At 40.6% G+C, this 25,313-nt stretch overlaps 4 protein-coding genes across 7 annotated transcripts; 2 read left to right on the top strand and 2 right to left on the bottom strand.

Annotated features, from left to right (window-relative positions):
• The first annotated feature begins 67 nt into the window (after positions 1-67).
• On the top strand, positions 68-2,009 carry hmox1a (heme oxygenase 1a). Of its 2 annotated transcripts, none has more exons than XM_088316616.1 (6): positions 68-210; positions 285-334; positions 414-525; positions 732-899; positions 1,014-1,286; positions 1,396-2,009. In XM_088316616.1, the coding sequence occupies exons 2-6, from the start codon at positions 285-287 to the stop codon at positions 1,543-1,545; spliced, it is 753 nt and encodes a 250-aa protein (XP_088172742.1). In that variant the 5' UTR covers positions 68-210; the 3' UTR covers positions 1,546-2,009. The 2 variants fall into 2 exon arrangements, with proteins under 2 accessions (XP_088172742.1, XP_088172741.1); XM_088316615.1 differs by having other exon boundaries at positions 732-947.
• A 490-nt stretch (positions 2,010-2,499) lies between these two features.
• mcm5 (minichromosome maintenance complex component 5) lies at positions 2,500-7,938 on the bottom strand. Its single transcript, XM_088317925.1, has 16 exons — positions 7,640-7,938; positions 6,966-7,092; positions 6,751-6,879; positions 6,492-6,664; positions 6,255-6,413; positions 5,855-6,024; positions 5,588-5,759; positions 5,391-5,502; positions 5,064-5,207; positions 4,633-4,698; positions 4,305-4,481; positions 4,111-4,223; positions 3,901-4,029; positions 3,300-3,442; positions 3,065-3,192; positions 2,500-2,852 (listed from the first exon to the last, which is right to left on the bottom strand). Exons 1-16 carry the CDS (start codon positions 7,807-7,809, stop codon positions 2,751-2,753), a joined length of 2,214 nt encoding a protein of 737 aa, XP_088174051.1. The 5' UTR covers positions 7,810-7,938; the 3' UTR covers positions 2,500-2,750.
• Positions 7,939-11,845: 3,907 nt separating this feature from the next.
• Positions 11,846-14,565, top strand: LOC148322768 (uncharacterized). The gene is made up of 6 exons (XM_088317290.1): positions 11,846-12,024; positions 12,712-12,963; positions 13,118-13,260; positions 13,932-14,057; positions 14,120-14,285; positions 14,369-14,565. Exons 1-6 carry the CDS (start codon positions 11,883-11,885, stop codon positions 14,563-14,565), a joined length of 1,026 nt encoding a protein of 341 aa, XP_088173416.1. The 5' UTR covers positions 11,846-11,882.
• A 629-nt stretch (positions 14,566-15,194) lies between these two features.
• Positions 15,195-23,896, bottom strand: engl (endoglin, like). Of its 3 annotated transcripts, XM_088317098.1 has the most exons (18): positions 23,853-23,893; positions 23,699-23,736; positions 23,437-23,544; positions 23,176-23,345; positions 22,694-22,837; positions 22,370-22,544; positions 21,768-21,939; positions 21,509-21,653; positions 20,985-21,177; positions 20,023-20,192; positions 19,677-19,832; positions 18,611-18,694; positions 17,968-18,198; positions 17,397-17,873; positions 17,183-17,330; positions 17,011-17,112; positions 16,045-16,159; positions 15,195-15,421 (listed from the first exon to the last, which is right to left on the bottom strand). In XM_088317098.1, exons 3-17 carry the CDS (start codon positions 23,504-23,506, stop codon positions 16,047-16,049), a joined length of 2,550 nt encoding a protein of 849 aa, XP_088173224.1. In that variant the 5' UTR covers positions 23,507-23,544; positions 23,699-23,736; positions 23,853-23,893; the 3' UTR covers positions 15,195-15,421; positions 16,045-16,046. The 3 variants fall into 3 exon arrangements, 2 of the variants coding, with proteins under 2 accessions (XP_088173224.1, XP_088173225.1); XR_015846649.1 differs by having other exon boundaries at positions 17,179-17,330; positions 23,699-23,896; XM_088317099.1 differs by having other exon boundaries at positions 20,023-20,180; positions 23,699-23,896.
• Between the last annotated feature and the right edge of the window lie 1,417 nt (positions 23,897-25,313).

Below are 25,313 nucleotides of genomic sequence, written 5' to 3'. Positions count from 1 at the left end.
CACATCTTCAATGTCATGTTATGTTGCAAACGAGCAGAGTCATGTGAGTCATCAGTAACACTTCCCATCTGTCTCAGCACCTTCAGCACATTATGCCTGGGTATAAATGAGACACGATGGATCAGTGAGGCCACAGTGGGCCCCAGGAAGCAACAATTGCCAGAGCCTGTATTCTTTCAAACACTGTGAAGCAACGAGGACATTAATAAGGTAAGAAACTGTATATTTATTAACAGAATCTCTGTCAGTGAGTATTGCATTGAACAAAAATTGTCCCCGTGTAGATGGAGACCAAGAGGAGTGCAAGGAAATACGACACGCTGGAAATGAGCAGGTATAAATAAATAAATTGCTATCATTGTGCTGAATGCATTTAAAATCATTGTAATGGTTGTATGTTATGCAACCCCCAGTGATTTATCAGAGCTCATTAAAGAAGCCACAAAGGACAACCATGTGAAAGCTGAAAATACAGAACTGATGCTAAGTTACCAAAGAGGGCAGATCACGCTACCACAGTACAAGGTCGGTTCCACACAAACTCTTCCAGTTTGAATTAAATTTGTGGCCAAATTAGTAGTATCAGAGATAGTTATGTTCAAACAGTTAAGTGTTTCTCAGCCGTTCTTGATGGGAGGCACTTATAGTATTTTACATCGCCAAATAAAAACCGCATACATAAATTATTAAAACTGTGAATGTGAAATTATTCCAATTTATGCCTTTATCAGCTCCTGCTGTGCTCCCTCTACGAGATCTACAAGGTACTAGAAGAGGAACTGGATAATAATTGTTCCCATCCAGCGGTTGCACCGATTTACTTCCCACAGGAACTTTCTCGCCTGGAATGCCTGGAGAGTGACCTGGAACATTTTTTTGGCCGTGATTGGAGTGGGAAGGTGATTGTTCCCGCTGCCACCCACAGATATACTCAGAGGCTACGAGAGGTGAACGCAAAATGAACTGCCAGTGGGTTTGCAATGAGGTAAATTCACTCAAGTTGTCTTCTACAGATTGGTAAAAAGAACCCGGCGCTGCTGGTGGCCCACGCTTACACACGATATCTCGGGGATCTGTCAGGAGGACAAGTGCTGGGGAAAATTACCCAGAAATCCCTCAACCTGACGGGAAATGAGGGTCTTTCGTTTTTCTCCTTCCCTGGCGTGAGCAGTCCTAATCGCTTCAAGCAGCTGTACAGGAGTCGCATGAACGCCATCGAGCTGACCGAGGTGGAGAGGGCGGCTGTACTCAAGGAGGCGGTTGAGGCCTTTGAGTTCAACACCCAGGTGACTTGTTCATATGATTGTTGTGAGGTCACTTAGAAGTACAAAACTTAGAGGAACTGATCCACAGTCTGTTGAAGAAATATGCTGACGTTTTTTTGTTTTCCTCCAGGTTTTTGATGACTTGCAGAAGTTTTTGTGTGTCGCAACAGAACAATCGAAGATCAACTCTGCCACTGTTGCGTTTCCTCCACTGATGCAGTTCACCGTGGGACTGTGCGTCACACTGGCTACTATTGGAATGGGAATGTACGTCTTGTAGTATCACCCAACAAAACAAGCACCTATCGCACTTTAATCGCTTTTAGCTAATGAAAGAAAATTCCAACTGGAATCACGACTTCTTAAACTCAGCATTAGTATTTGTTTCCTTACTTTTGTCACATTTACATCTAAGTGATGATACCGACTTGATTTCAGAGTTTGTATTGTAGAAACAAACCATAAAACAAGAAATAAATTTGTTGGCAGTGTCGAAGGAAAATTTTATTTTTTGCATGGATCTATTGTTTTTCTTCTATTCCATTACAATTCTAGTTTTTCGTTGCACTTCACACCATGACATCTCACTTCAACAGCCTTTGTCAGCCCAAAACTGTCTGGACTAAACTTTATCTCCAACACTTTGACAGCTCACATTTGTCAGGTGATTTTAAAGGCAGATTGTATTGCTTCCAATTTTTTTTCTTGTTTCATATTTCATTAAAATACTACAGCATATCGTAAGCATGCAGTTGGCATTACTGAGGTGATCGCTTTGGACGCATTATTGTAAAAGAACTAAAGCAAGACTTCCAACTCTAACTCCGATTACTCCATTTCAAGTTAATTCACTGTGTAGTCGTGTTTTGGTTAAAATAATATTGGGGGAAAAAAAAATAAAATAAAATAAAATCACTACCACTACTACTATCTAAACGCAAATGACCAAATGAATACTCTATTACTTCTAAAAATAACATACTAAATATTCAGTGTAGACATGCAGCTATTTTGTGTGTGCTTTAAACAGTTTTGTTTCAGATATAATTTTAGTGATATTTTAATGAGTCCATTTTATTTACTTGTAAACAGTCTAGCGGTTTTCTGGATTTTACAGACATTTTACATTCTAGAACAAAACTAAGAAAATAATCTATGCATGTATGAATAGGCAAATTGCAGTCCAACACATTTAATCAGTTTGGTTCTGAATAGGAAAAAATGCAGACAAAAATTAGCCATTACATTTTATTTATGATTTCCAGAATTTAAATTCTTTCCGGGGCATGCAGATACGTGGAAATACCTTATTGTGCTACAAAAACATCCATGTCGGCGCAACAGTCGCATATTTGAATCAAAAGTTTTACATGTACAGCGATTCAAGAGCGCAGATGAGTATGAGAGGCAGATGAGAGAACTTCAACTTGCAAAGACAGGTCAGAACTACTTACAGCGATAAGTACTGTAAGGGACAAAAATCATCTATTTGACTCTGTAGAGTACTTTTCTTTGCATACGGTGCTGAAGCTCACCCCTCCTCAACATCAGGTGAAGGACTTTGTAGATGGCGTGGTCTGGATATTTCTGCATATAGTGGATAGCAATGACAAAAAAAATAAATAATTGAATGCTTCTCACATATATACTACACAGTTCCGGATAAAATTATATCTTAGTGACGATTCAAAGCAAAAAAAAATAAAATAAAATAAAGATCAAATTCAGTCTCCATCTTATTATAGTCTTTGTTCATTGATGTGTTTAAGTGCCACTGTACTTTCCAATTTCAAACTGACCTGTTTGGTGAAGTCTTGGATGATACTGTGCTCAGACACCTGCGAGCCGATTGCAAAGCGTCTCTTTAACTGCTTCTCAATGCGGGAAATCATATCCTGGTCCTCTTGAGTGGTGAAGCCTTCCACTCCTGTGTATCAAAATGGAACCATGTTTAAAAAAAAAAAAAAAAAGAAAAAAAAAAACCCCACCAAAGCAACATATTTATGACGTAGAAACACAATTTAAAAAACACACCTGAAAGGCTGCCGGAGAGTGCAGCATCCAGCGTCGAAACTTGGAAGAGACGCAGAGCTTCATCCACTTCTTGCTCTCCAGCCACAGCTTGCAGTTTCATCTTGGCCAACGACTCTGCAATACGCACCACAGCCTCCAGTTGCCTGGAATACAGCACAGATAAAAATTATGTCGCTCCAAATTCAGTGGAGGAGCAACAGAAACATATTTTTACAAGACCCTAAATGACTCAAATGACCTTTCTGTGGGGGTCAGTCACATGACTGAGCAATTACACACACTTGATTTTCTGCTTTGATAGATGGCATATAAACTTTGTTCTAATGTAAATCAGAGTGCCGCATACCATTCACTTCTTGCCCGCTGATCAATTGAGACTTTATAGCCACACATAAAGTATGTCTGTATTGAGGTAAAATAATTTCTTGACAAAAAGGTTTTGTGTTGTCAACCTTGCTGCTGTCGCCGGAATACGCAGCTGGTTAGTCCTCTCAAACTCATGACACACAAAGTCATAAAAGAAGCTTGAACCTTGTGCATTAACACACAATGGGCAAGTACAAAAACTTCAATATACTTTTTAAGGAGAAGGAATAAATACCTGACAGTGATCGGGATGGAGGCTCTTTTGTCCGTTTCCCTCTCATGCTCTCTAGCACCACTTCGCATCAAGACGTATCTGTTTTTCAGCTTCTCGGCCGCAGCAGCAGAGAGACGAGGGCCGCATTTCCTGCAAGGAGATTTGTGATATTTGAGCAGACAGCATACAGTACGTCTGTTGTGTAGGGAGGAAGGTGAAACCAAGACTTACGCTCTGGCAAAGGCAATGTACTTCTTAAAGGTGCCCAGCGGGATCTCACCCTCAACGGACTCCGTTTGTGTCTGAGCGCTCAGATGAACGTTCATAACGTGACGAGCCAGTGTCTGCAAAGTATAAAGGGGGCAAAAATGACACTCCGAAACGTTAAGGAAGTGACTCAAGTAAAACACACAAGGCCCATTTACCATGTCCCTTTGATGGTCATGCAAATCTTTAATGATGAAGATCATGTCGAATCGGGACAAGATGGTGGGCATGAAGTCAATGTTGTCCTCCCCCTTGGTGTCATCCCAGCGGCCAAACACAGAATTGGCAGCAGCCAGCACGGAGCAGCGGGAGTTCAGAGTGGTGGTGATGCCAGCCTAGGAAAAGAGAGGATCATTTGGTAAAGTGTTAAGTTGTGAGGGGAAGTCACACGCGTCATCGGCAGAAGCGTGCTGGGTTGATCATGGGTCCAATCCATCTTCTGCTAACTCGTATCTCTCAATACGCCTCATCTAATTGAGCCATCACCTTGGCGATGGAGATGGTCTGTTGCTCCATGGCCTCGTGGATGGCAACTCTGTCGTCTTCTCTCATCTGCAAAAACACACAAATGGCTTTGTTGGACAATTGTAAATTAAGATTTGTGCATTTTGAAAGTTAGTTTTTGCCTTGAATCATGCAGGATTATCCATAAGTGGCTATTGGTCCCATTTTCATAGTTGAACCAAAATGACCCTAAAATATCCACTACGCCGAAGGAAGAACACTAATAATGAAAACCAGCTGGAGAATGCTTGCAAATTTTAAACGTGAACACACCCACCTGATCAGTGAACAGAATATGTCATGTGGGTGGCAAAATATATTTTCCAGTTTGACTGCTCATATATTGTGTGGTGAACCAGATGTGATTCTAGCCCACAAACATCTACTGTCAAAAATATAAAGTCCAATCTTACCTTGTCAAACTCATCAATACAGACAACGCCGCCATCAGCCAGAACCATAGCGCCACCCTCCATGATGAACCCACGCGTAGTCGGGTCCCTCAAAACAGAGGCAGTCAAACCAGCAGCACTGCTACCCTTTCCTGAGGTGTAAACCTGAGGGTACACAAAACAAGAGCCGACAATTAAATGAGTTAACACTGTAAAATATGAGGTACGCAAGTATGGGCTTGTAATTACGTAGTGCAAATATGAGTATAGTCATCCCTTGCCTAGTTAAGGTTTGTCAGTTGCAAATTCAATATTGGTGGCAGGGCTACTATCTGGAATGATAATTACCCCGATGGGCGCGCATCTCTCCACAAACTTGAGCAACTGAGACTTGGCTGTACCGGGATCTCCAAGCATGAGCAGGTTGATGTCGCCTCTGCGAGTGAGACCATCGGGCAGCCTAGGAAAAGGATGCGAACATGTGTAAGCAAGGGTGAGAGCAAAAAAAAAAAAAAAAAAATTACCGTCTGACCCAACAGCCTCACCTCTTCCTTGAACCTCCAAACAACAGACAGGTGATCGCCTTTTTGAGATCATCACTGCCGTAGATTGAGGGAGCAACGGAGCGAGCCAGTGAGGTGTAAACATCAGGAGAAGCGGCCAGTGTCCGCAGCTCTTCCTCTTCCTGTGGAGACACCGATCCAGTAGCACCACGACCTGCAGGAGACAACACATTTTACTATCTTGATGTGGCCTGTACGGAGAAATCATTTATGTTCAGGCACACTTTTTTTATTTTTATTTTTTTTTACCTGCCCCCTCTGTGTCAACTTGGATGCCGACCACTCTCAGGTAGGATGCACGAATTCCCACCCCAGCACTCTTCTCTCTGCCTTTGGCCTTGACAGCAGCCGTCTTCTTGATGGAGTAGATGCCCATGATGGTCACTCGGTTGCCTGGGACCACACGGTCACACAGGTATCTGGCGAAAGAAGCACTGTGAGTTTGCTCATCTATTTCTGATTTCACTTTGTGATCAATGATTTAACTTAGGTAATCATGAAAAGTTATTCCTATTCCTTTTGAGACTGTCAACACATATAGTGTTTCATTTTGGGATATCTATGCTAAAGATTTCTCTCTTTTTTTTTTTTTTAACTAATTAAGGTGTTAAAAATATTTGAGCGGCGGATTAAGGTTTAACGTATTGACCTGTCACAGTAGAGCTGAAGGTGCCGAGGCATTTCTCCATGCGGTACAGCATCTGGAGACTCCTGCAGTCGGAGTGTCTGAAAGTCAACACAAATGCAGCGATCCGGGATGATAAAATAAGGGTCCACGGGGCACTTAAGCCTTGCAGTGTTATTCGTGCTACGGAAAGAGAAATATGACAATTAGTTTAGAAAACCTGCTGTGGGTGCTCATTGTTATTTCCCAAGTCATGCTTACTTGCTGCACTTGCGAGGAAGAGCGTAGCCCTGCAGGCCCGGAGGCAGAGAGATGTTGCTTACGACATGACGACAGCTGCGACATTGCAGACACACCTTGGTGGCCTTGGCTTTCACGGGGGTCGCTGAGATGATGATGCCATGTACTTTCACCAGATGAGACACTAGCTCAGACTGCAGAGAAAGAATTGACATGTGGAAATATTCAGTTACTCATGTTAGGAAATATAAAACAAGAGGGTTGTTTATATTTGTTTTACTTTAAGGCTGCGGATAGAGGCGTGATGTGCATCGCTCTTCAGCATGACTTGAATGTCCTGCACAGTCTCTTCTCCAGTTGGACGTGGACGTGTCACCTCATCGGCTACCTCCTTGGCAGCTTCCTCCAACTGTTCAATACAGCCATGTTTTAACAAGTTAATATGACAATATCCCATTACATTCCCGTAGCTGAGGTTTGAATGCAGCATCTCACCAGAGGTAGGTTTTCCGAAGGCAGTTTGTACAGACAATCTGACAGATCCTCGTCAAAGCTGGCAATGTCCTCCATCTCCACCTCAACGCAGTACTCCCCAAGGGTGTAGTGTCTCTTCAACTCATCTCTAAGATGCAGAAGAAACAATATAATACAATTACATAAGCGCTTGCGTCAATTGTCATGCAATATACTGATCTGCAGTCATGGCAAGTAAGGAAGCATAACGACTTGGTGCTTTGTGTAAGTAGAATTTTTTGCCACTAAGGAATTGCAATGTACGGCTCCATAATTTTTTTTTAATGTTCACGAATTAAAACACGATACTATAATAGATTTCAAACCGTCGAAGGTAATCCCATCCAAGGCCTTGTGTAAGATATGTTTCCCGTTTTGTGCAAAGTTATCTGAACAGGCATTGCATACTATTGACTATGAACAATACTTTTCATAGTCTTTATTAGAAATGTTATCAGTAATGCACTTTTGAGAGCGTTTCCGAATTGAATTATATCTCCTAATATAAGTATCTGTAATTTTACTTAAGTACAAAGTACCTTCGCCACCTTTGCTCATTTGTCTCAACATTCATAATTATTCCCTTTTTGCATTACACTTTTTAAACGTAAAATGTAACTCATGTATTTTTTTTTCTTCGAGGAGAAACCACCTACCTGTATTTATATGTGAAGCCGGTTCGGTCAGTTCCCACTCTAAACTGACGGAGAAATTCACGGAACCGTTTCTTAATCTGAATTCTCTTCTGTCCGCCTTCATCTGGACCTTGTTCTCCACCTCCGAAGCTGTCGCTGTAGTAAATTCCGGGATCATCAAAGCCAGACATAATGCAAGCAATATGATTTCAAAATGCAAAGAAAAATCGCAGAAACGTCAAACTTCTGCGAACAATGGTTCTGGTCACACTTTTCGCGGCAAAACGGAACTTCTTCCTGTCTGTTTTCCCGCGAGACTATCGGGAAGAGGCGGGCTTTCCTGCCTCTCATTGGCTGACAAGAAATTTGACCTAATATGATTGGTCAGTTTGCTGATACAGGAAGTGACATCCTCGTCAAGGTGGTACTAGTGGCGGGAAAAAATGGCAAATCTGGTATGACAATGCGGCACGCAGTTTTCAAAGTGAAGAATTTTAAACCGGATTTAAGACGTTTTCTTAAATCCGTTTTAAAATTTGAGCCGACGTGCCTTTTTCTTTTCAAATCTAGTCGCCCAACAACTAGGAAACTCAAGAATGAGCTTGGAAATGAAATTTATTTGTGGGGGAGGGAAACAAAATATTGCCTGCGCCGCACACTGCCATACTGCATAATGACAGTAAACCTGACGGCGCCATGCCCATAAATTAATTGCAGCTAACATTATGACATCTAAACTGACAGCTAAACATACAGCACACACTGCATGTATCTTTATGTATGTGCGTGTGCTTGTACTAATTTCTCTATTTATCCTAGTTTGTTGCATTTTTCAGTGTAGCACTCGTTTGGCTTTTGTTGAAGCAATTCCACCCACTGCAGTGTGATAGCACCTCTTAGTGGTCGAGTTGTAAAATGACAGTGTCATGTGACTGAAATTGCTTTGGGTGTACTGTCAGATGTGGCAAAAGTATCCACACTCGGAACTTAAGTTGAAGTACATACACGTGTGTAAAAAAAAACCCTCAGACAAAAGTACTGATTTAAAATAATAAATACAGACTCTAAAAGGTCCATAAGTAAAATCGTGTATTTTTTTTAAGGCAATAGACACGACACATTCGCCACAACTGATTCTGGTAGCCAATCACACCAAACTATTTCTTTAATAAAGCCACGTATGGGGAATATCGTACTTCTCCAAATCTCACGTGAGTGTTCTTCCAGAGTCCCAGATTCTCAGTCCTTCAAGATCTCAATCAGACTGATGTTTGTTTTGTTGTGTACTCATCTGCAGGGTTGACAAAAAAATACAAGAATTTTAACCAAGTTAGGACTAGAATGTATACATAAAAAAAAAAAACACATGTTGGGAGTAAAATTGACAAGGCGTCAGAGAAATACATTCTACAGTAAAATACCGAAAAAGATCTTCTGAGGTAACTGTGTTACTTCCCACAACTGACCAAATACATCATATTAGGTGACGGGGTATTACAAAGAGGCATTTATCAATTCCATATTTTACTTTCAAACAAATAAAGTTCAACAAAGAATGTACACCTTGACGTGACAAAATAATTATCCAATGAAAAATATGTGTCAGATATTTTGGGATGCATTAGTGTAAAGTCACAATATTTTTCCATTCTTCATTTAAGGTGTAGAGTAGGAAGTTGATTCAACATCACACCCATCTATATACTCTCCTAAATATTTTGGGCATGAATTGAATTTTCTGAAGCAACTGAAAACTAGAACATGTCCAACATTTTGGCCCTGAAAATGCTGCGACCATTCTCAGTCTGCAATGTGCAAATCCGGATGCAACAACAATCAGACCTCTGATTAACACCCTGTCCAAAAAAAAAAAGAAAGAAAACTTGCACAAAAAAAAGGCCTGCACCTTCAACACCTTTTATTTCCTCTATTTCCTCATACATGGCCAGAGATATTTTGGGCCGTGTTTAGATGTGAGTTGCATGTCAATAACATAAAAAAGTCAGACTTTTTTCTCTCTCCTTAAAATATGGTTTAACTTTATTGAATAATTATGATGTAGCAATGTTAGCAGTAGTAAACACAGAGGAACATTATCATTTCATCGATGCCTGGTTGACCATATATAAAGCCCATGACAGAGTTCCAAGGCCAAAACCACTGCTGACCAAAAGAACAAACAGTCAAGGCTCGTCATACTTTTACCAAAACAAACAAACAAACAAAAAAAGGAGATGGAATGACGTCGGATTAGGTATACAGAACATAGAGTATTTTTGTACAGCACAGAATATAATGTAATATATATCCATTGTAAAATGCACTACTGCCATTTATTTGAAAACATTCTATGGAAAGCACCACGGTCTATGATCTGCATATTTTTCCCTGTGTGGGATTTTTGCGTGTGTGTTTAAAACCTGTAAAATGATGTCATCTGTTTCTGCGACAGTGACAGAAAATGTATCAGAATTATATTGTTTTTGTTTCCTGTTCTGTGGGAGGCACGGGCATAAGCGCGTGATATTGTAATATCGAGAGCTGGTATACGATTTGTTGTTTATACGTCCTGTTTTATCATCACGGTAGTTTATCTTTTAACTTAATGATGTCAAACTGAGAAATATGAAGAATTTTCTATTCTGCTATATTTCCTTTAAATAAATTGTGATGACAAGGCAAAGTGAAAGAACGTGAAGGTGTGAGAACGGTAGGGTGTTGGTGTTAGTAAAGAGATAAAGAAGCTGTTGGCTGTGGGAAAGTGGCATCACACTTTTTAACACCAGTCCCACAACTCAAACCACAGAGAGCCGCCACCACCAGCGTTTTCATGATTTTATTTATTTATTTATTTATTTATTCTCATTCTGAAAACTATAGCTTAGACATATTTCCGCTCCTTCCGCATGTGTTCGATAGGATTTAGATCTTGGCTCCCAGAAGGCCGCTTCAGAATAGTCCAACGTTTTGCTTCTTAACCGCTTTTGGGCGTTTTTAGTCTTGTGTTTTGGATCATTATCCTGTTTCAAGACTCTCAATCGTCTTGACATTTCATGGCACCCGGCGCAAGTCCAAGACAATTTATTCCAAATTGAGCAAAGCAGCCCCAGAATATGACGGAGCCTCCTCAATGCTTCACAGTAGGGGAGGTGTTCTTTTCTTGCTTCAGTTTTGCATGTGTGAACGTGGAGCTGATGTGTCTTGCCAATCTAGCAATGTCTCATCTGTCCATAAAACAGATGACACCGAATACAGATCCACGGGTAAATGGGTGCTCAGTAAGGCACTAAGTAAACATCTGAAACAAAGCAATCTAATGTTTCATTCTCTTCTCCATCCTCTCCATGTTCCTGTTTCTTAGAAAGACAGCTTGCCACAACCATGACGCGAACACAAGACCTGAACCCCCCTCAGTGAGACGTGAAGCCACCAAACCCACCAGCCCGTCTCATTTCCCTGCACTTCTCTCGTCTGCCTCCCCAAACAGCCCCTTGGAGAGACTCACGAGCCCCCCACCACACCAACCACAGGGTTGCGACGCGCGTCTCCCCATACACATCAAGCCAGGCGAACATTTTGTGAGGCTGCTCACGGATGATGTGTACAAAAAAAAATAAAAAATGTAATGCTTAGAAAGGCTGTTTTGGTTTCTTGTAGTTCATTTGAGTCCTCAATGATTTGATTTCAATCTGGGCACAGAAAACCTTAAGAATGTAAAAAAATGTAAAAATAGTTTTTTTTAATCAACCCAAATAATTCTTATGATTTTTGTGAATTTGAAAGAAGATTGAGAAATGTGGAAAAACAAATTTTCCCAGAAAAATCAGAAAATACCTGGCCTAGCACCTGGGTGGTCTAATAATATTTCAGCTCCCCCTGTGGAAACAGTACTCTTTACATTTGCATTTTTGCTGTCGTGATTGGAACAATTTTTTAACTTAACATTGTGCTGCTTGTTTGTTAATAACTTCTTCAAGCTGACGTTGCGCAATGTCAGCCTCTGACTCAGTGAAAGTGAGGAAAACCTCCTCTTCATCTGTGTGTAGGTTTATAATCATATTACTCAATTTGCTCTTGGGATGTTCAACCCACGTTAGTGTATCCGCATCATCAAGTTTATATTAACGTGTTGACTCACAGCTGATCAAATTGATGTCCCGTATTTCGTACTTGAAAATCAAATTGTGGCAACATCGAAAAAGTACGTAAAGAGGAAAAGGTTTTGAAGCGCGGACCCATTTTCGGTGATTGTTTAGTGACATGGATGTCTCTCACAATCCTCTGTAACTTATCAAAAAGCGTTCAAAGTATGGTGTGTCAACAGCAGATGTGCGTTGGGAGGAGAAAAGAGGACGTAACTGACAATGCTAGAATTGCACTTGATCGTCGTCTGCGCACTTCAAGAGGTAAGGACAGCATTTCAAGACACAAGACCTTTTTTTTTGCACTATACTCTCATGTGAAATTTGTTTTTCAATATTTATACATTTTTGATTGTTCCATTGCTTAAATGTAGAGAAAATCAACATTATGTAATATTGATATTTAGCAAATATTGAGAAAATGGCAAAGTTTTACAAACATACACTATACTGTGTCAGAAATACAACAGCCAACACAAAAGTAAAATAAATAAAAGTTTGCTTTCTGGTCGATAAAAATGTGGTCATAACCCCGTTGCCATGGAGACATTCATTTGACGAATTTATTATTGTAGCTATAATTTGCCGGGAGGCAGAAAAATTCTCGATTGAAAATTTTTGATTGATGGCTTTTTCAGATTCAGTGGAGTTGTACACCACTGCAAAATATATAAAAAAGAAATATACGGACACAAATCTCTTCTAATTCTCAGGACAGCTCCTTTGTGTATAAGAAATAAATTTGTTCAAGTTTGGCTCATTTGTCATTATTTGCTCTTATGCTCGCTGTCCAAATAGGCTGTCGTCAGTTAACAGTGAAGAAGTTATTGGAGTAGCCGAGAATGTGTCGCAGGTGCTGGGCTTGGTTGGAAACCTCAAGCTTTGGCGGAGGAACACGCGCTAGCAGGTGTTTAACGACGATTTATGCAAAGTCTTGTCTGACTTCTACAGGTTCTGTCATGCCGCGGTCGTTTCTCGTGAGGGGTAAAAAGACTCACCCCTCTGGTCCATTCAAGGTCTTCTTTAGAGAACAGGATAAATCTGACGTTGATCAATGTCAGCCCATGGATCAAATTGGAAAGGATACTGAGGATAGTGCGCAGGCCATTTTGCCGAAGGAGCTTCAGTCTGAGGTTCATTCCACATCGGCGGGAATAACATTGCAGAGTCAATGTTGTCTTGCGAGGGATCCCACTGCATCTGGTAACTTGAAGAAATTGTTTCATCACAGTAGATTTTTTTTAATTTTTAAAAAAAAATATTTTATTCATTTTACAAATGCAAACCAAATTCTAATAAAAAAAACCCCGACTGTTTCTTGTTCCAGTAAACTCCAGTGAGAATTTTCCTAATGCAGGACTGGACTCTGGTAGGTCAGCAGAAAGACACCCGACATCTGACAGAGAGCGACAACTCGAAAGGCTGGTCTTCATGTTACTTCACCGCACATCACATACAGACCTCAGATCTCCATTCAACCAGTGTCCGCTTTGTGAAAAGGTAATTTTGCCTTCCAAATAGGACTTCATTTTATGTGTTTACAGATTTTAATTAAAGAAACTCCCCCTCACCAGTGATGGGACATTGTGATTTCCTTGGAATCTTTTACATCAATTGAAAATCTGCGCACTTTTTTGTAAATTTATAGAATGAAAGTCAATATTTATATTTCTGACTTTATTAAAGGGGAGGTCAACCCTCAAAAAATCGTCACTATAAAATGTTCTATGAAACCCTCACTAGTCTAACCATGGCATTCTGTCAAATATTGTGTTTGTGAAACATGAGTTCCCCATTTTGAGCCATCTCACAAGGCGGCCAGTTTGATACTTCTGTCGACTGAAAATGACATCACAGTTGCTCAGGGCCGAGCTAACAACCAGTCAGGGCTCAGCTTTAGAAAAGTATTATTTTTGTTGGCCATATAATATTTGGGTTGACTTCCCCTTTAAATTAATATTGATAATTATTGTGAGAAATCATTAACATGATCATTGCCTTCACATATATGATTTTCCATTATTTAAAAAAAATAACAGTTAGTATGTAATTTGAGCAAATTTGTCATGTCAGAAGTAGACCTTCTCATTAATCAGTACCGAAGAAGCAGCTCTCAGAGTCCAAATAGTTAGTGACCTCCTGATCCACAATAAGCTGTCTTTTCCCCTCAGTCTCTTTCGCAAGTCGATCTGCTGCCTCATGTCAGGAGCAACTTTCCCGTCCCTTTGATGAAGTTCCCAACCACTGAAATGTCCTCAATGGCTTTCACAGCAATTGGGAGCTATGCCAGAGCAAAGGTAATATAAAGTGAACATGTTTAGCGCACAGTCGTGTTTTACACGTTCACTTCCCAAAACAGGGACGGAGTTTTGTGTGCAAGGAATGTGGAAAAATGTTCAAGCGTTCGTCGACACTATCCACACATCTGCTCATCCACTCAAACACGAGGCCTTACCCGTGCCAGTACTGTGGAAAAAGGTTTCACCAAAAGTCAGACATGAAGAAACACACATTTATACATACAGGTAAGGTGCTGTAATTGTAGATTATAGTGTTTTATTATCTGATGTTGAATTTTGGGTTCCCTGCCCTCTTTCTCTGCACGCAGGTGAGAAACCACACGTGTGCAAGGTGTGCGGCCGAGGATTTAGTCAAAGTTCCAACCTCATCACTCACAGTCGGAAACACGACAACCACCGACCGTTTAGCTGCCCCCGCTGTCGCCACAGCTTCCAACGCAGGGTCGACCTACAGCGCCACCAAGAGACCCCGTGCGACTATGGAAACATATACACTCAGAACTGACGACATCTAAAATGTGCCACCTGACGATATCCGTGCAAATTAAAAAGCTAAAAAAAAAAATAGAATTTTTTTCCTAGTCATTTTTATTTTTCATTAAAGCTTCATGTACTGTACATTGGCGTGCTATGAATAAATTAACTCATTGTTGCAAACTGCAAACGCAGACTCAGACTCACTCAACCCAAACAATTAGCTTCTTTCTTTCCGAATATGTCATTGTGTGTGTGTGTTTTTTTTTTCAAAAAGCACATTGTCTTAATGTCGTTAATGAAAAAAATGGAAATTATTCTCATTCTTTTGAATGGCTGCATTTAACATGGAAGATGCTCAGTCTGCTTTAGTGTTGCTAAGCAACAGAAAGGTCAGAGAAGCTTTCGTGAACAAACTACAATCCAACAATTTATTGCTATTTTTTAAAGTGGCAATAATGGCATATTTTTTTTTGCACCATATTTTTTAAAAGCAGCATCTTATGATGACGGTGAATGCAAGACCACTGAAAACATTCACACATCTTGGTGAAGCAGGATGCTCTTTTAATGCACTGTATGGTAGTTATGTAGCACATTAACGATCAGACAGTGTGCAACCAGACTTGTTCGAGTAACTATCGCTAATATTCACGGATATTCCCTGCTATAACACAGATATTGGAAAATGGCGGAGTAAGCCATTTTGGATTTAGCCTTCAATTCATTAACTGAGGATGCAAATACATAATCCTACATGTTTACACCTTCAGTTTTAAATAGTTCTGCCATGCAACGACTACTGTTTGGAGTATTACACATACAAGAGTAGTAGTTTGTCTGAACTCCTCTCAGCCCACCATCTCTTCAGTTAGTCGGAGGAAATCCTGATAACGAGATTAAAAAGAAAAAAAACGGTCTTGTATGAACACTTGGCAGGTGCTCACCAATTGTGACACATTTTCTGTAACCGATGATGCCAAGGTTTTGACAATCTGTATGATACTCTGTCCTATTTAGTAAATGGAACTTGCACAGGTGCATCCATGTAGCAGATGTATGAAAACATCAGAACTGACCTTAATCTCCCCGGTGTTCAGTGAAGTGACTGTATGAGGCGTAGGTGTCCAACTCGGGGCTCGGGGCAAGGTTTGGCCCACGATATCATTTTATGTGGCCCGTGAAGACAAATCATGTGTCGACTTTGTGTTGTAAATTGTCTTTATTTTTAACAACACTGCGTTGAATGTGATATTACAATATTTTTTATACCAGCCCGCCCCATTTCTATAAATACAAACATTGTGGTATAATTTACTGGCTTCTAATTTCAAAAGTAGTCTCCCATCAATTTTTTGTGTATACGTGATAATTTAAGGCGACCGATCAGGTGTGAAACTGAATTATTACCCTGCGGTAGTCATGATCAAGTCAAGGTATGATTGAGCAAGATACTGTCCCAGCTGTTGCTCATGGGATGCCGCTCGATAAGTGAAGCCAATTATCTCACCTTTAAACTGAGCTGGTCACCTCGTCTGACAGAGCAGGTGGACCCCGCGTGTTGTGTCCTTCAGGTGTTTGGTCTGTTAAGTAACCCTCTCCTTCAAATGGTATCTGGCGGGAAGCTTACAAAACATAGACAAATACGTATATGATGAATATGTGCATTAACTGTCATATAAATAATCAATTTTTTTTCAGTACAGAACAAAATAGTTTGAACAACATTACGTCATTATTGTTGTGTAGAACTGTATCGTATTAATTGTTTGGAATACTCTTTATTTTCCCTCTTTGCAAAGGGAGATTCTTTTTCGTACTTAAACTTAAAGGAGGAATTTGCAGTTAAAAAAAAACAATCACTTTCACAGCGGGCACATCCCCTCGTGCTTTTATTCTATTGATTGTTATGCTCCAGCTGTTGTGAAATGTGCTATATAAAGAAAGTTGTTTTGTATTGCATTGTTATGCTGAGTTTTGAGACGTTAGCTGAAACCATGGCGGAATAGCCACATCTTGTAACTAATATCGCTTAAAAAGAAGGAATAGGATAGATTCCCAAGACAAAAAAAGAGAGATCATAGCCTCAGCCTTTTAGAGATGCAAAGGCCAAAGACAGCTGAGAGGATGAAGAACCAATTTGAAATTCGCAACAGGATTATCACCTTTTTGATTTTCAATTAATTGTACTTTCCAAAAAAATAAAACTTCGAGCCAACAACTATTAGTCTTATAGTAACACTCAATTATGATAAGTAATGCAACTAATATAGTAACCGTTGTATTGTATTTTATTGTATTGAAAAAAAAATTGCTAAATGCTAATTGCCTTGGACGCATCACGCTAATATTAAACACACAAGATAGCAAAATGAGTAACAATCGCACGTAAGAAGCCCACTCGTCACACTATTTGGCCAGCCCCCCCCCTTTATTCTAATTACACATTTCAAAATATACATTTTAGTTTTATTACCTGTGTAACTGTAGATGTACCACAGCCCTCCCATCAAACCGACGCCCAATACGAAGGCTGCAAATGTGATTCCTATCATCGGTCCTGTTTGCATTGAAGAACCTACAGATAGTGTTGGTTAGGTTCAAACAAAATCATTGTAATGTAGAACAATGATCCAATACTCACTTACTTCTTTGTTGCGGTGCAGCAGGAATGGCCAGAGGAGAGACGCTCAGTCGCTTGGTTCGTAGGCCTGTGGTGGGCTTCAGTGATTTATGTGGCGGCGAGTTCACAGGCTGGGTGACCACCATCGGCCGGGACAGATTTCTAATCTCACACTAGAAAGAAATTCTTATTCATAATTTCAATCACACGTGGTTTTGTTGTAATATCTGTTTCTGTACCTGCTGTCCAAGTGTCCTGGCCACAAGTGGAGGAATTTGTTTACCATCTGGACATTTTTCCTTTCCTCTTTTCTTTGTGGGTTCCCTTGTTGTCTTGTCAGAGACGCAAAGTTGCAGGCTGCAGTGGAGGAACTGCATGGAGACGTTGTAAACTGGCCGTAGGATAAAACTAAAACGTAAAGGCCTTATAAGTTTGTCCTTCTTCTTGCGCTTGGAGTGAAAGGCGACACCTTCATCTTCGTCACTGATCTCCTTGGATTCTTTTTTATCTTCAAGTCGGTCTTCCATCTCCTCGTCCTGCTCGTCAGTATCTTCTGTCTCCTCCTCAACTTTTGCACGCAAAAAGGTAAGTGAGGGGTCTGCGGGACAGTTGTTGTTTATGACCGTCCAGAACGGAGAGCTTTTGGGGTCGGACAGAGGAGAAACAATACAAGACTTCACCTCAGCAGCATCTATGAAGGACCCCTTGGCAGAAATCTACAGTAGAAAAAAAATAAGTGATGAAGATTTCTACATTAAAAAACTTCAGTATTTACAAAAGTGAAAGTGAAATCTGAAATCAAAAAGGCACCTCGACATAAACACGCTGGTCAGCAGCGATGACGCAGGGTCCAACGCGTCGCTGTTTGTAGCTCTCAGTGACAAAGAGCTTCAGAAGAAGCAAAGGCCCCGATTGGAGTCTGGGTTTGGAAAAGTGGAACGGTCCAAGATCAGGCAAGGGAACCCAGGGTGTTTGAGAAGTATCGACATCATCAACAGGACCGAGTTGAGGCGTGCTGGCCACGTCGTCCAAACAGCTGAACTAGAAAAGAAAAGCGAGAGAGAGAGAGAGAGAGAAGAAGAGAAAGATTATCTATATTAACATTAATCCCCACTGGTTTTATCAAATATGCTTTATATACTGTAGGTAGAGTTGGGCACCTGACCCTTTTCCGCCCTCTGGCCGCTATTTCAGAATGGTTCCAATTGACAATTTTGCGAGTAGGTTCATCACACGCATGAGGGCCGATTCTAAAATCAACCTGTAGCCTTTGTTAATCGGACCCTTTTTAAAAAAATTTTCAACACTCATCCATGCCCCAAAAATGAACGTTCTGCCCCCAGGACGGACTGCCCACCTCTGACTGTAGGTCTTGATTTCGTGAGAGGCCACGTTAGTGCCTCATATTAACTAAGACACAAACGAAAGACATATGACCAGGGAGTTATCTTACATGTATTCCAAGTGAACTTCTGGATATCCAATCCGTCTCATTGTTTGGCAACATGGAATGTGGTTCCTCTTTCCATAACAGCACCTAACCAAAAGATGAGAAGAGAGCAATAAGCTGCCATGATATGCCATGAATGAATGAAGGATGCCATCACAACATATTGCAGTCACATACAAACTCCAGCAACAAAAACATTGGATAAAAAAAAGTCTACACACCCCTGTTCAAATGCATTTTTTTTTTTAATTAAAAAAAGTTAAACTGAGATAAATCATTTCAAAATGTTTGCCGCCATGAATGAGACAATAAGATAAGATATTTGTGATATTGACACAATAAGTGTGCACACAGTCTTACAATTGCGGCTGTATTGAGAATCAAGGCATTAAATATACATATTTGTGCAACTCCATTATCTCAGTTGCTTATATTTACTTGGGCTCTCAAACAGTTTAGAAAAAAATAAAGAGTTATAGAGGTTGTAGGTCACAATGATGTTGAAAATGTTTAGAAAAAATTATTGCCACGGTATATTTTTTTTTATATCACACAACCTGGCACTTGAACAGGGGTGTGTAGACTTTTTGTATGCACTTTATCTTTTCACCCGCCTGTCTATGTTGTTGTCTGTTCTTTTCCTGTTTTTAATTTGTCATTATTTTTCATTAAACAGCATCCACTTTTTCCGCCTCTATATAGCATCCATTTTGAAGGTACTGTCTGGTCAACATGGCCTAGGTCACACTTTTCGCTGGGGCAACTTCTGTTTGCTTCAGTTAGAATTTTTTTTTTTTTTAATCACATTGTGGTAAATTACTCTATGAGATTCGTGCGTCATTCTGTTTATATGTTTTTTTGATCATTTGTGTAAAAATAATAAATAAATAAATAAATAAATAAATAAATAAATAAAATTAATAAATAAATAAATAAATTAATTAATAAATTAATAAATAATTAATTACACAAATAAATAAATAAATAAATAAATAAACAAACAATTCCAAATTAATATAATAGTATATTCAGCATCCAGCCAATCTACGTTCTGTTTTGTGGACCTCACCATGTTTTTGTATTGCACCCCTTTAGTATGTCCCAGGAGCTGTCCCTCAGTCCCACAGGAAATGACTGGGAACACCAACAGGAAATGACTCCCATTGGACTGAGCCTGGCAAGTTGGGTCGCGCAACGTTACAGCAGAAACAGGCACAGACAAACTCTGAAAGAAAGAGATGGCACATTTTGGGAGGTTTGTTGTACTCAGAAGTAGTGCCGATGAGCCAATCGGTACAATCCATCAAGAGAGCTTTTAATTGACCTTTAGTAAGAGCAAGGAGGAGTAATTTGTTTTATTGAAGCATGGCTCCCTATATCTAGGTATGCACTTTGAGGAGCCTTGTGTTCAAGACCTGTAAGGTGTGTTGGTCCACTGCCACGCTGAGGCGTCCGTCTTCACACTGCACTGTGAAACTGTCTCGCCCGCCTTCTGCTCTGTCTCCACCGTTGAGCCACTCTTTCAGACGGTCCTCCTCAGCCCACGTAGGCCTCTTGGCAATCTCCTTCATCGCTATAACCATGTCTAAATGACAAAAAATGACTTACACATGCTTAGAATGCAGCATGAACCAGTTTAAGACACATGCCAGAGTTCTTGAAGAAAACTCACACAAGCACAAGAAGATAAATGCAAACTCCACACACTTTGGGTACCAAATTCCCAAAATATGCATTGCTTACAACATTTGGTACTTTGAAGACTCGTCAATAGGTGTGAATGTGCGAGTGTCGTGGGTAACACTAGTGAGGAAAATGGATTTTTATGATTGTAGCTATCTTATCTTAGTTTATCTTATCTTAGCCACATTGAGCACAAAAACAATTTTTTTTCTCCTCTTCTTTCCCTTCCTTAAAACTGAACAATTTCAATAACGGTGATTAAGGTTAATCAGAATAAAAAAAAAAAAAAAAAGAACAAAAACATTTTGACTAATGATGTTTCATGAGGATGAGATCATCTGGATTAAAAGAGTGATAAAAATGTGTACGTTTTTAGTGCCAATAAACACCAATGTTCCGGTGAAGATGTGCCGTGATTTGGACTTGATTCAACAATTTCTGACAAAAAAAAGGCATTTGGACATCTTTCCATCCATCCGTCAATTATCTGAGCTGCAGATATTCAAAGATAAAAATGACAGGATTCAATTAACTCACATTGTGAAAGAGTGATTCGAGGACCATGATTATATTCTATTGTGCACTCCCCATTTGACAAAACAAAACAAAAAAATAATGGATTATATAAAACACATTCAAATAACAAAAATGTAAAGAGACACACACAGACTCAGACACACGCATGGGTCCTGACCTGCCTTCGCCTCAGCCAGCTGGATCACGAAACGATTGGCCTGGTCTGCCTCAGTGTAAGAAGTCACGTTGCTGTAGCCGTTCTCATCGGCCCACACAAGCAGGTCCGGTATGGTGGACAGGTCGGGGATGAGTGTCGTTTTCAGAGTCAGCTCAGGCTCAGGAGGGTAGGGAGGGGAAACGCTGTTCGAGGACTGCACAAAACACACACACACGTGCCATAATATAGTGAAATGTTGCAAAAGCGCGATTGGCGATTTGTAGGAAGTCATTCAAAACGTAGATTAGATTACATTTGAACAAATTAGACTGGCGCATGCCACAGTTGCAAGGCAAATGAATTTAGAATGTAATTCAAAGCAATTTCCCGAGATGGGCACTTGACCCTTTTCAGCTGGTCTCAGTACGGTTCCGGCCTCCATCTTCTGGCCTTATTCAAAAAAATAGTCTGCCCCATTTTTTTTTTATGCGCCCATGGCATTTGCATTTTCATATTCTGCTGGAATAAAAAAAGTCTACCCTTACATGAATCAAGATCTGACCCTGGACGTCGTGAGCCACAATGGCCCAGTTGACCGGCACCGAACTGCTGAGAATCAGCACCACCTTTTTCCTCAAAGAATTGTGCGGTGGGGGCACGAGGGAGACGATCACCTCCACCTGCAGTGAGCTGAAGTAGACATCTTGAGATATCTTTGGTGCCATCATACTGTACCTCCTCCTGTTTTTTTTGTTTTAAATGCAAGAACTTGATCGTCGCATCCAATCGACGTATAAGACTCACCCGCAGAGTCCCGAGCCTGCTGAATGGAGTTTGATTACATGAACCTCTGGGTTGTTTCCATTTGCCGCGGAATGGTCGCAGCCTTGTACTTCCTGTGGTTGCAGGTCTGAGGTCATGTAGTTGTTGGAGAGAAACACGGATTTAAGACGGCACATAGGAGGCTGAGTCAGATCTGTGATGGGGAGATTTTCAATATATACTGTAGTGTTAGCCATTCTTGGGGTTAAAAAAAAAAAAGATGCTAATTGGTATTTTTCTATCTGTCTACATGTGTTACTCCACCATTTGTGTTCTAACATCTCTGTCTTACAAGGTTCAAAAACCACTATCAACTATGCTAATCATTAGCATGTCAATGGTGTTTTGAGTGAGTGTTAGCCTAAACAAGCAAGTACTTTCTGTACAGTTGTTTTAAATACGCTTGTAATTTTTTTTTGTTTTACCCTTAATTTGACAGCAGAATTGAACTGGGAGCAACATTAAGCAGCTTGAAGAGCTTTTTTTTTTTTTTAATGTATTGTCTATGTCTCTGTTTCCTTGTCTACATCACGGTTGAAACCATTGAATGATTTGAAATCATTGTTTGTTCTGCAGTGACTCACCCTCTCCAAGTCGGACATACACTCGGTTTCCATGGGTAACGTGTGTCAGAGAGGACAGGTTGCCGTGGTGTTTCAGAGCCCAACGGTATAACGCACGCGGGCGGAAAGGGAACCATTGGATCGGCCGGACGAGTAAACTTAGAGTTTGGGACTGCACACTGGAGTTTGAGGACACCTAAAAAAGAAGGAGCCACAGACACAATTAAGTGAATGCAACCATTCGTCAACGCATTTTTCCACAAAAAGACTGCACGGACTAAAAACATACAGAGTGTATGACTGGAACCAAAACAGCTTTAGGTTCTTTAAGTAGACGGCACTGACCTTCACGAGTACAGGGAGGTCAGGGGGCAGTCTCTCAGCTTCCAGCCTCCACCTGATTGGTTGCTTGGAGCTGAGTAGCAAGTAAACTTTTCTCAAAGCCGACTTGCGCAGACTCAGCGACAAGGGCTTCAATAGTACTGTGACCTGTGTAAGGAAAGGGCCACAGTTAAATTAAATCATATTGTTTTAGCAATGCTGTAAAGGTCATATTTAACGATAATATGAGCTTTTCTGTGAAGTTCAGGTTTATAAATCACTGTAATGACGAAACACATCCATGTAGATGGCAGCGTTGCATCACTTTGGAGTTCAGATCAGCACAGCTTTTGAGTTGAAGATAAAGAGTAAGAAGTGAATATTGGGCTGTCATGTTGATTATGTGGGAGAGAAAAGCAATCATATTGGACAACTTACGGCTCCTAACCCTCAAAGAGAGTATTTATATGTATGGTATGAACACGTATACGATGAGTGCTAATTACCATGTTGTCAATGCCACTGCTTACTCTCCCCACCGCGATGACATGTGTCTCCTTGTCCCCACTCTCTCTGGCAGCACAGCCCGGACCAGCCTGAAATTTCTCCAGCAGCGCCTCAACTGGGTGGCGCGCCACCGCTCGAGCCACAGAACATTGTCTCACTTGACTGGAAGCTGTCAGGTAACGGCATATCCATCAGAGGATTTGTTTCGATATTTTGTGCGTAATATTGAGTATAACTTAGCCCGTTAAGGGTCGGCGCACCTGCCTCTCTTTTCAAGAAGAGCAGCAGGATGTAAAAAACTGTCCATCTCATTCCTGACAATGAAGGCATTGTGAAAGATTTAAAGTGATGGCCCTGCTTGCATCATCCTAGTGGAAAGCAACATCAATCAACTTTCAACTTTAGTTTATTTCCACTAAGATCACAACACACAAGGAAATAGCAGCAGATTTGTTTTGTATTTCATGTTCATTTTCAAATTCCCGACATCCTTTCTAGTAATTGCCCAAAATGTGAACTCACCTTGGACGGCGCTGCTCCAGCTGCTGCTTGAGTCTTTTCTGCAAAGATTGTGTCCACAGCTTGATACATCCCCGCCCACTCCACTCACTTCCCTAAACACACAACCACGCACTCACACGCACCCTCCAAATCCTGCACCAGCGAGAACACTCACCTGTGGGCCGCTTCAATGCATCTTTGCAGCTGAGGTGCTACTTGTGGAAAATATCTGTGAGGGGAATATGATGGGACACTGTGGGATCTACAGTCGAGGAAGGGGGCGGGGACTTGCTTGTTGCTTGACTGGCAGCACACATGGATATTTTGAAAGCTGAGCTGACCAATGAAAAACAAATACATTTGCAGCATTGTAATGAATTATTCACATAATTCTAAATCCATGATTTGATTTACAGTTAGGTCCAGATCTATTCGGACAAATTTCTTAAAGGCACGATTATCTGACAGCTCTCAACGACATGTGCCAAACTTAAGGTCTGGGGGTCAGTTCTGGCCCACCAAATCCTTTTATACGGCCTGCCAAGCAAATCTTCTGCGACTACTTGTAAAAATTCCAAAGTATCTTCACTTTGAGATGTTAGCAAGAATTTATTTTTTACAAAACATTTCTGAAATGCATTGAACAAAAAACTATTTTTCCAAAATTTAGAGAGTATGGAGTACCAAACCCCCCCTGATATGTTGGTCCGGCCTGCGTAAGACCTGTGGCAAGAGTTTCCTGGGAATAAATTGGATTCATTTCTCATGAGGATTGGAGTCTGCCTTTATGGACAGAATTTCTAAGCACAGTCGAGGTTTTGGGGGGGGGGGGGGGGGCTGGTTTGGTGGTCTCAGTACTGAAACTTCTGCAAAAATTATATATATTTTTTCAAAGCTGTCGTGTTACTGTTGAGGATCTTTATGTAATAATTCTTACTATTGCTAGTTATGGCTGATGTGTTCGAGTAATACCAAGATTGTTTTGATGAGAGCCACTTTAGAACGAACCAGACTCATCAGATACTTCGGTGACCTAATGATTGAAAATTCTTCATAAGATGGACCAAAGCTAGAGGCATACAGGATTTTTATTGTTTGTATTTCAGTTAATTTAGTGTCTGGATGATCCATTTGGCCATTTCGGAGAAGCCCTGACAACCAATGCGCAATCAGTGGGGAGCTGCCACCTGGTCATCGTGACCACTGAACCAATTACATGAACAGCTGTGTGCTTGCACTCAACTTCCAACAATTCTTCTTCGGAAGAGGTTGGACACATTAATGCTTATTTGTTTTCGAGGTATGTCACGTTTGTGAATGTACAGTATTTGAGCATGACAAATTGTATTTCATGAACGTGTTTTGAGTATTTTGAACATGGACTTGATGATTAAGTGAAATGTAAACGTGACACCCATTTTGGCTTCGCTCCATCTTTAAAATGTTATTGTCAAAGCTATTCATGTAGTGCGTTTACAAGTTCCCAAAGTTGTGAAAGTACCCTCAATGCACTAGATAGCTTGCATAGCAAGCGTTTAACTTAAGTAGGACAGCCAGCTTATTTTAGTATATTCTTATTTTACTCTCTTACCAATTTGTTTTCGCATTTTCTTTTCAAGTTATGTTCAAAATCGCG

This window comes from Idiotropiscis lumnitzeri, chromosome 15 (assembly GCF_059441095.1).
Source record: "Idiotropiscis lumnitzeri isolate Australia: NSW breed Sydney's pygmy pipehorse chromosome 15, RoL_Ilum_1.0, whole genome shotgun sequence".
Lineage (NCBI taxonomy): Eukaryota > Metazoa > Chordata > Actinopteri > Syngnathiformes > Syngnathidae > Idiotropiscis > Idiotropiscis lumnitzeri.
The sequence above is the reverse complement of the archived record's forward strand: the minus strand, read 5'-3'. Positions and strand labels throughout refer to the sequence as shown.

Bases quoted from the DNA above. Each gene is read 5' to 3' on its own strand.
- hmox1a (XM_088316615.1), top strand. From the start codon at position 285: ATGGAGACCAAGAGGAGTGCAAGGAAATACGACACGCTGGAAATGAGC. The intron at 526-731 runs GTCGGTTCCACA...TGCCTTTATCAG, and splicing joins TCACGCTACCACAGTACAAG to CTCCTGCTGTGCTCCCTCTA. The intron at 948-1,013 runs GTGAACGCAAAA...TGTCTTCTACAG, and splicing joins ATACTCAGAGGCTACGAGAG to ATTGGTAAAAAGAACCCGGC.
- mcm5 (XM_088317925.1), bottom strand. From the start codon at position 7,809: ATGTCTGGCTTTGATGATCCCGGAATTTACTACAGCGACAGCTTCGGA. The intron at 6,025-6,254 runs GTCAATACGTTA...TTCTTTCGCCAG, and splicing joins CTTCAGCTCTACTGTGACAG to ATACCTGTGTGACCGTGTGG. The intron at 3,193-3,299 runs GTGTGTTTTTTA...TTTGATACACAG, and splicing joins ACTCTCCGGCAGCCTTTCAG to GAGTGGAAGGCTTCACCACT.
- LOC148322768 (XM_088317290.1), top strand. From the start codon at position 11,883: ATGTCTCTCACAATCCTCTGTAACTTATCAAAAAGCGTTCAAAGTATG. The intron at 13,261-13,931 runs GTAATTTTGCCT...TTTTCCCCTCAG, and splicing joins AGTGTCCGCTTTGTGAAAAG to TCTCTTTCGCAAGTCGATCT. The intron at 14,286-14,368 runs GTAAGGTGCTGT...CTCTGCACGCAG, and splicing joins ACACACATTTATACATACAG to GTGAGAAACCACACGTGTGC.
- engl (XM_088317098.1), bottom strand. From the start codon at position 23,506: ATGCCTTCATTGTCAGGAATGAGATGGACAGTTTTTTACATCCTGCTG. The intron at 21,940-22,369 runs GTGAGTCACTGC...TCCCCATCACAG, and splicing joins GTATGTCCGACTTGGAGAGG to ATCTGACTCAGCCTCCTATG. The intron at 21,654-21,767 runs GTGAGTCTTATA...TGTCTACTTCAG, and splicing joins GCAGGCTCGGGACTCTGCGG to CTCACTGCAGGTGGAGGTGA.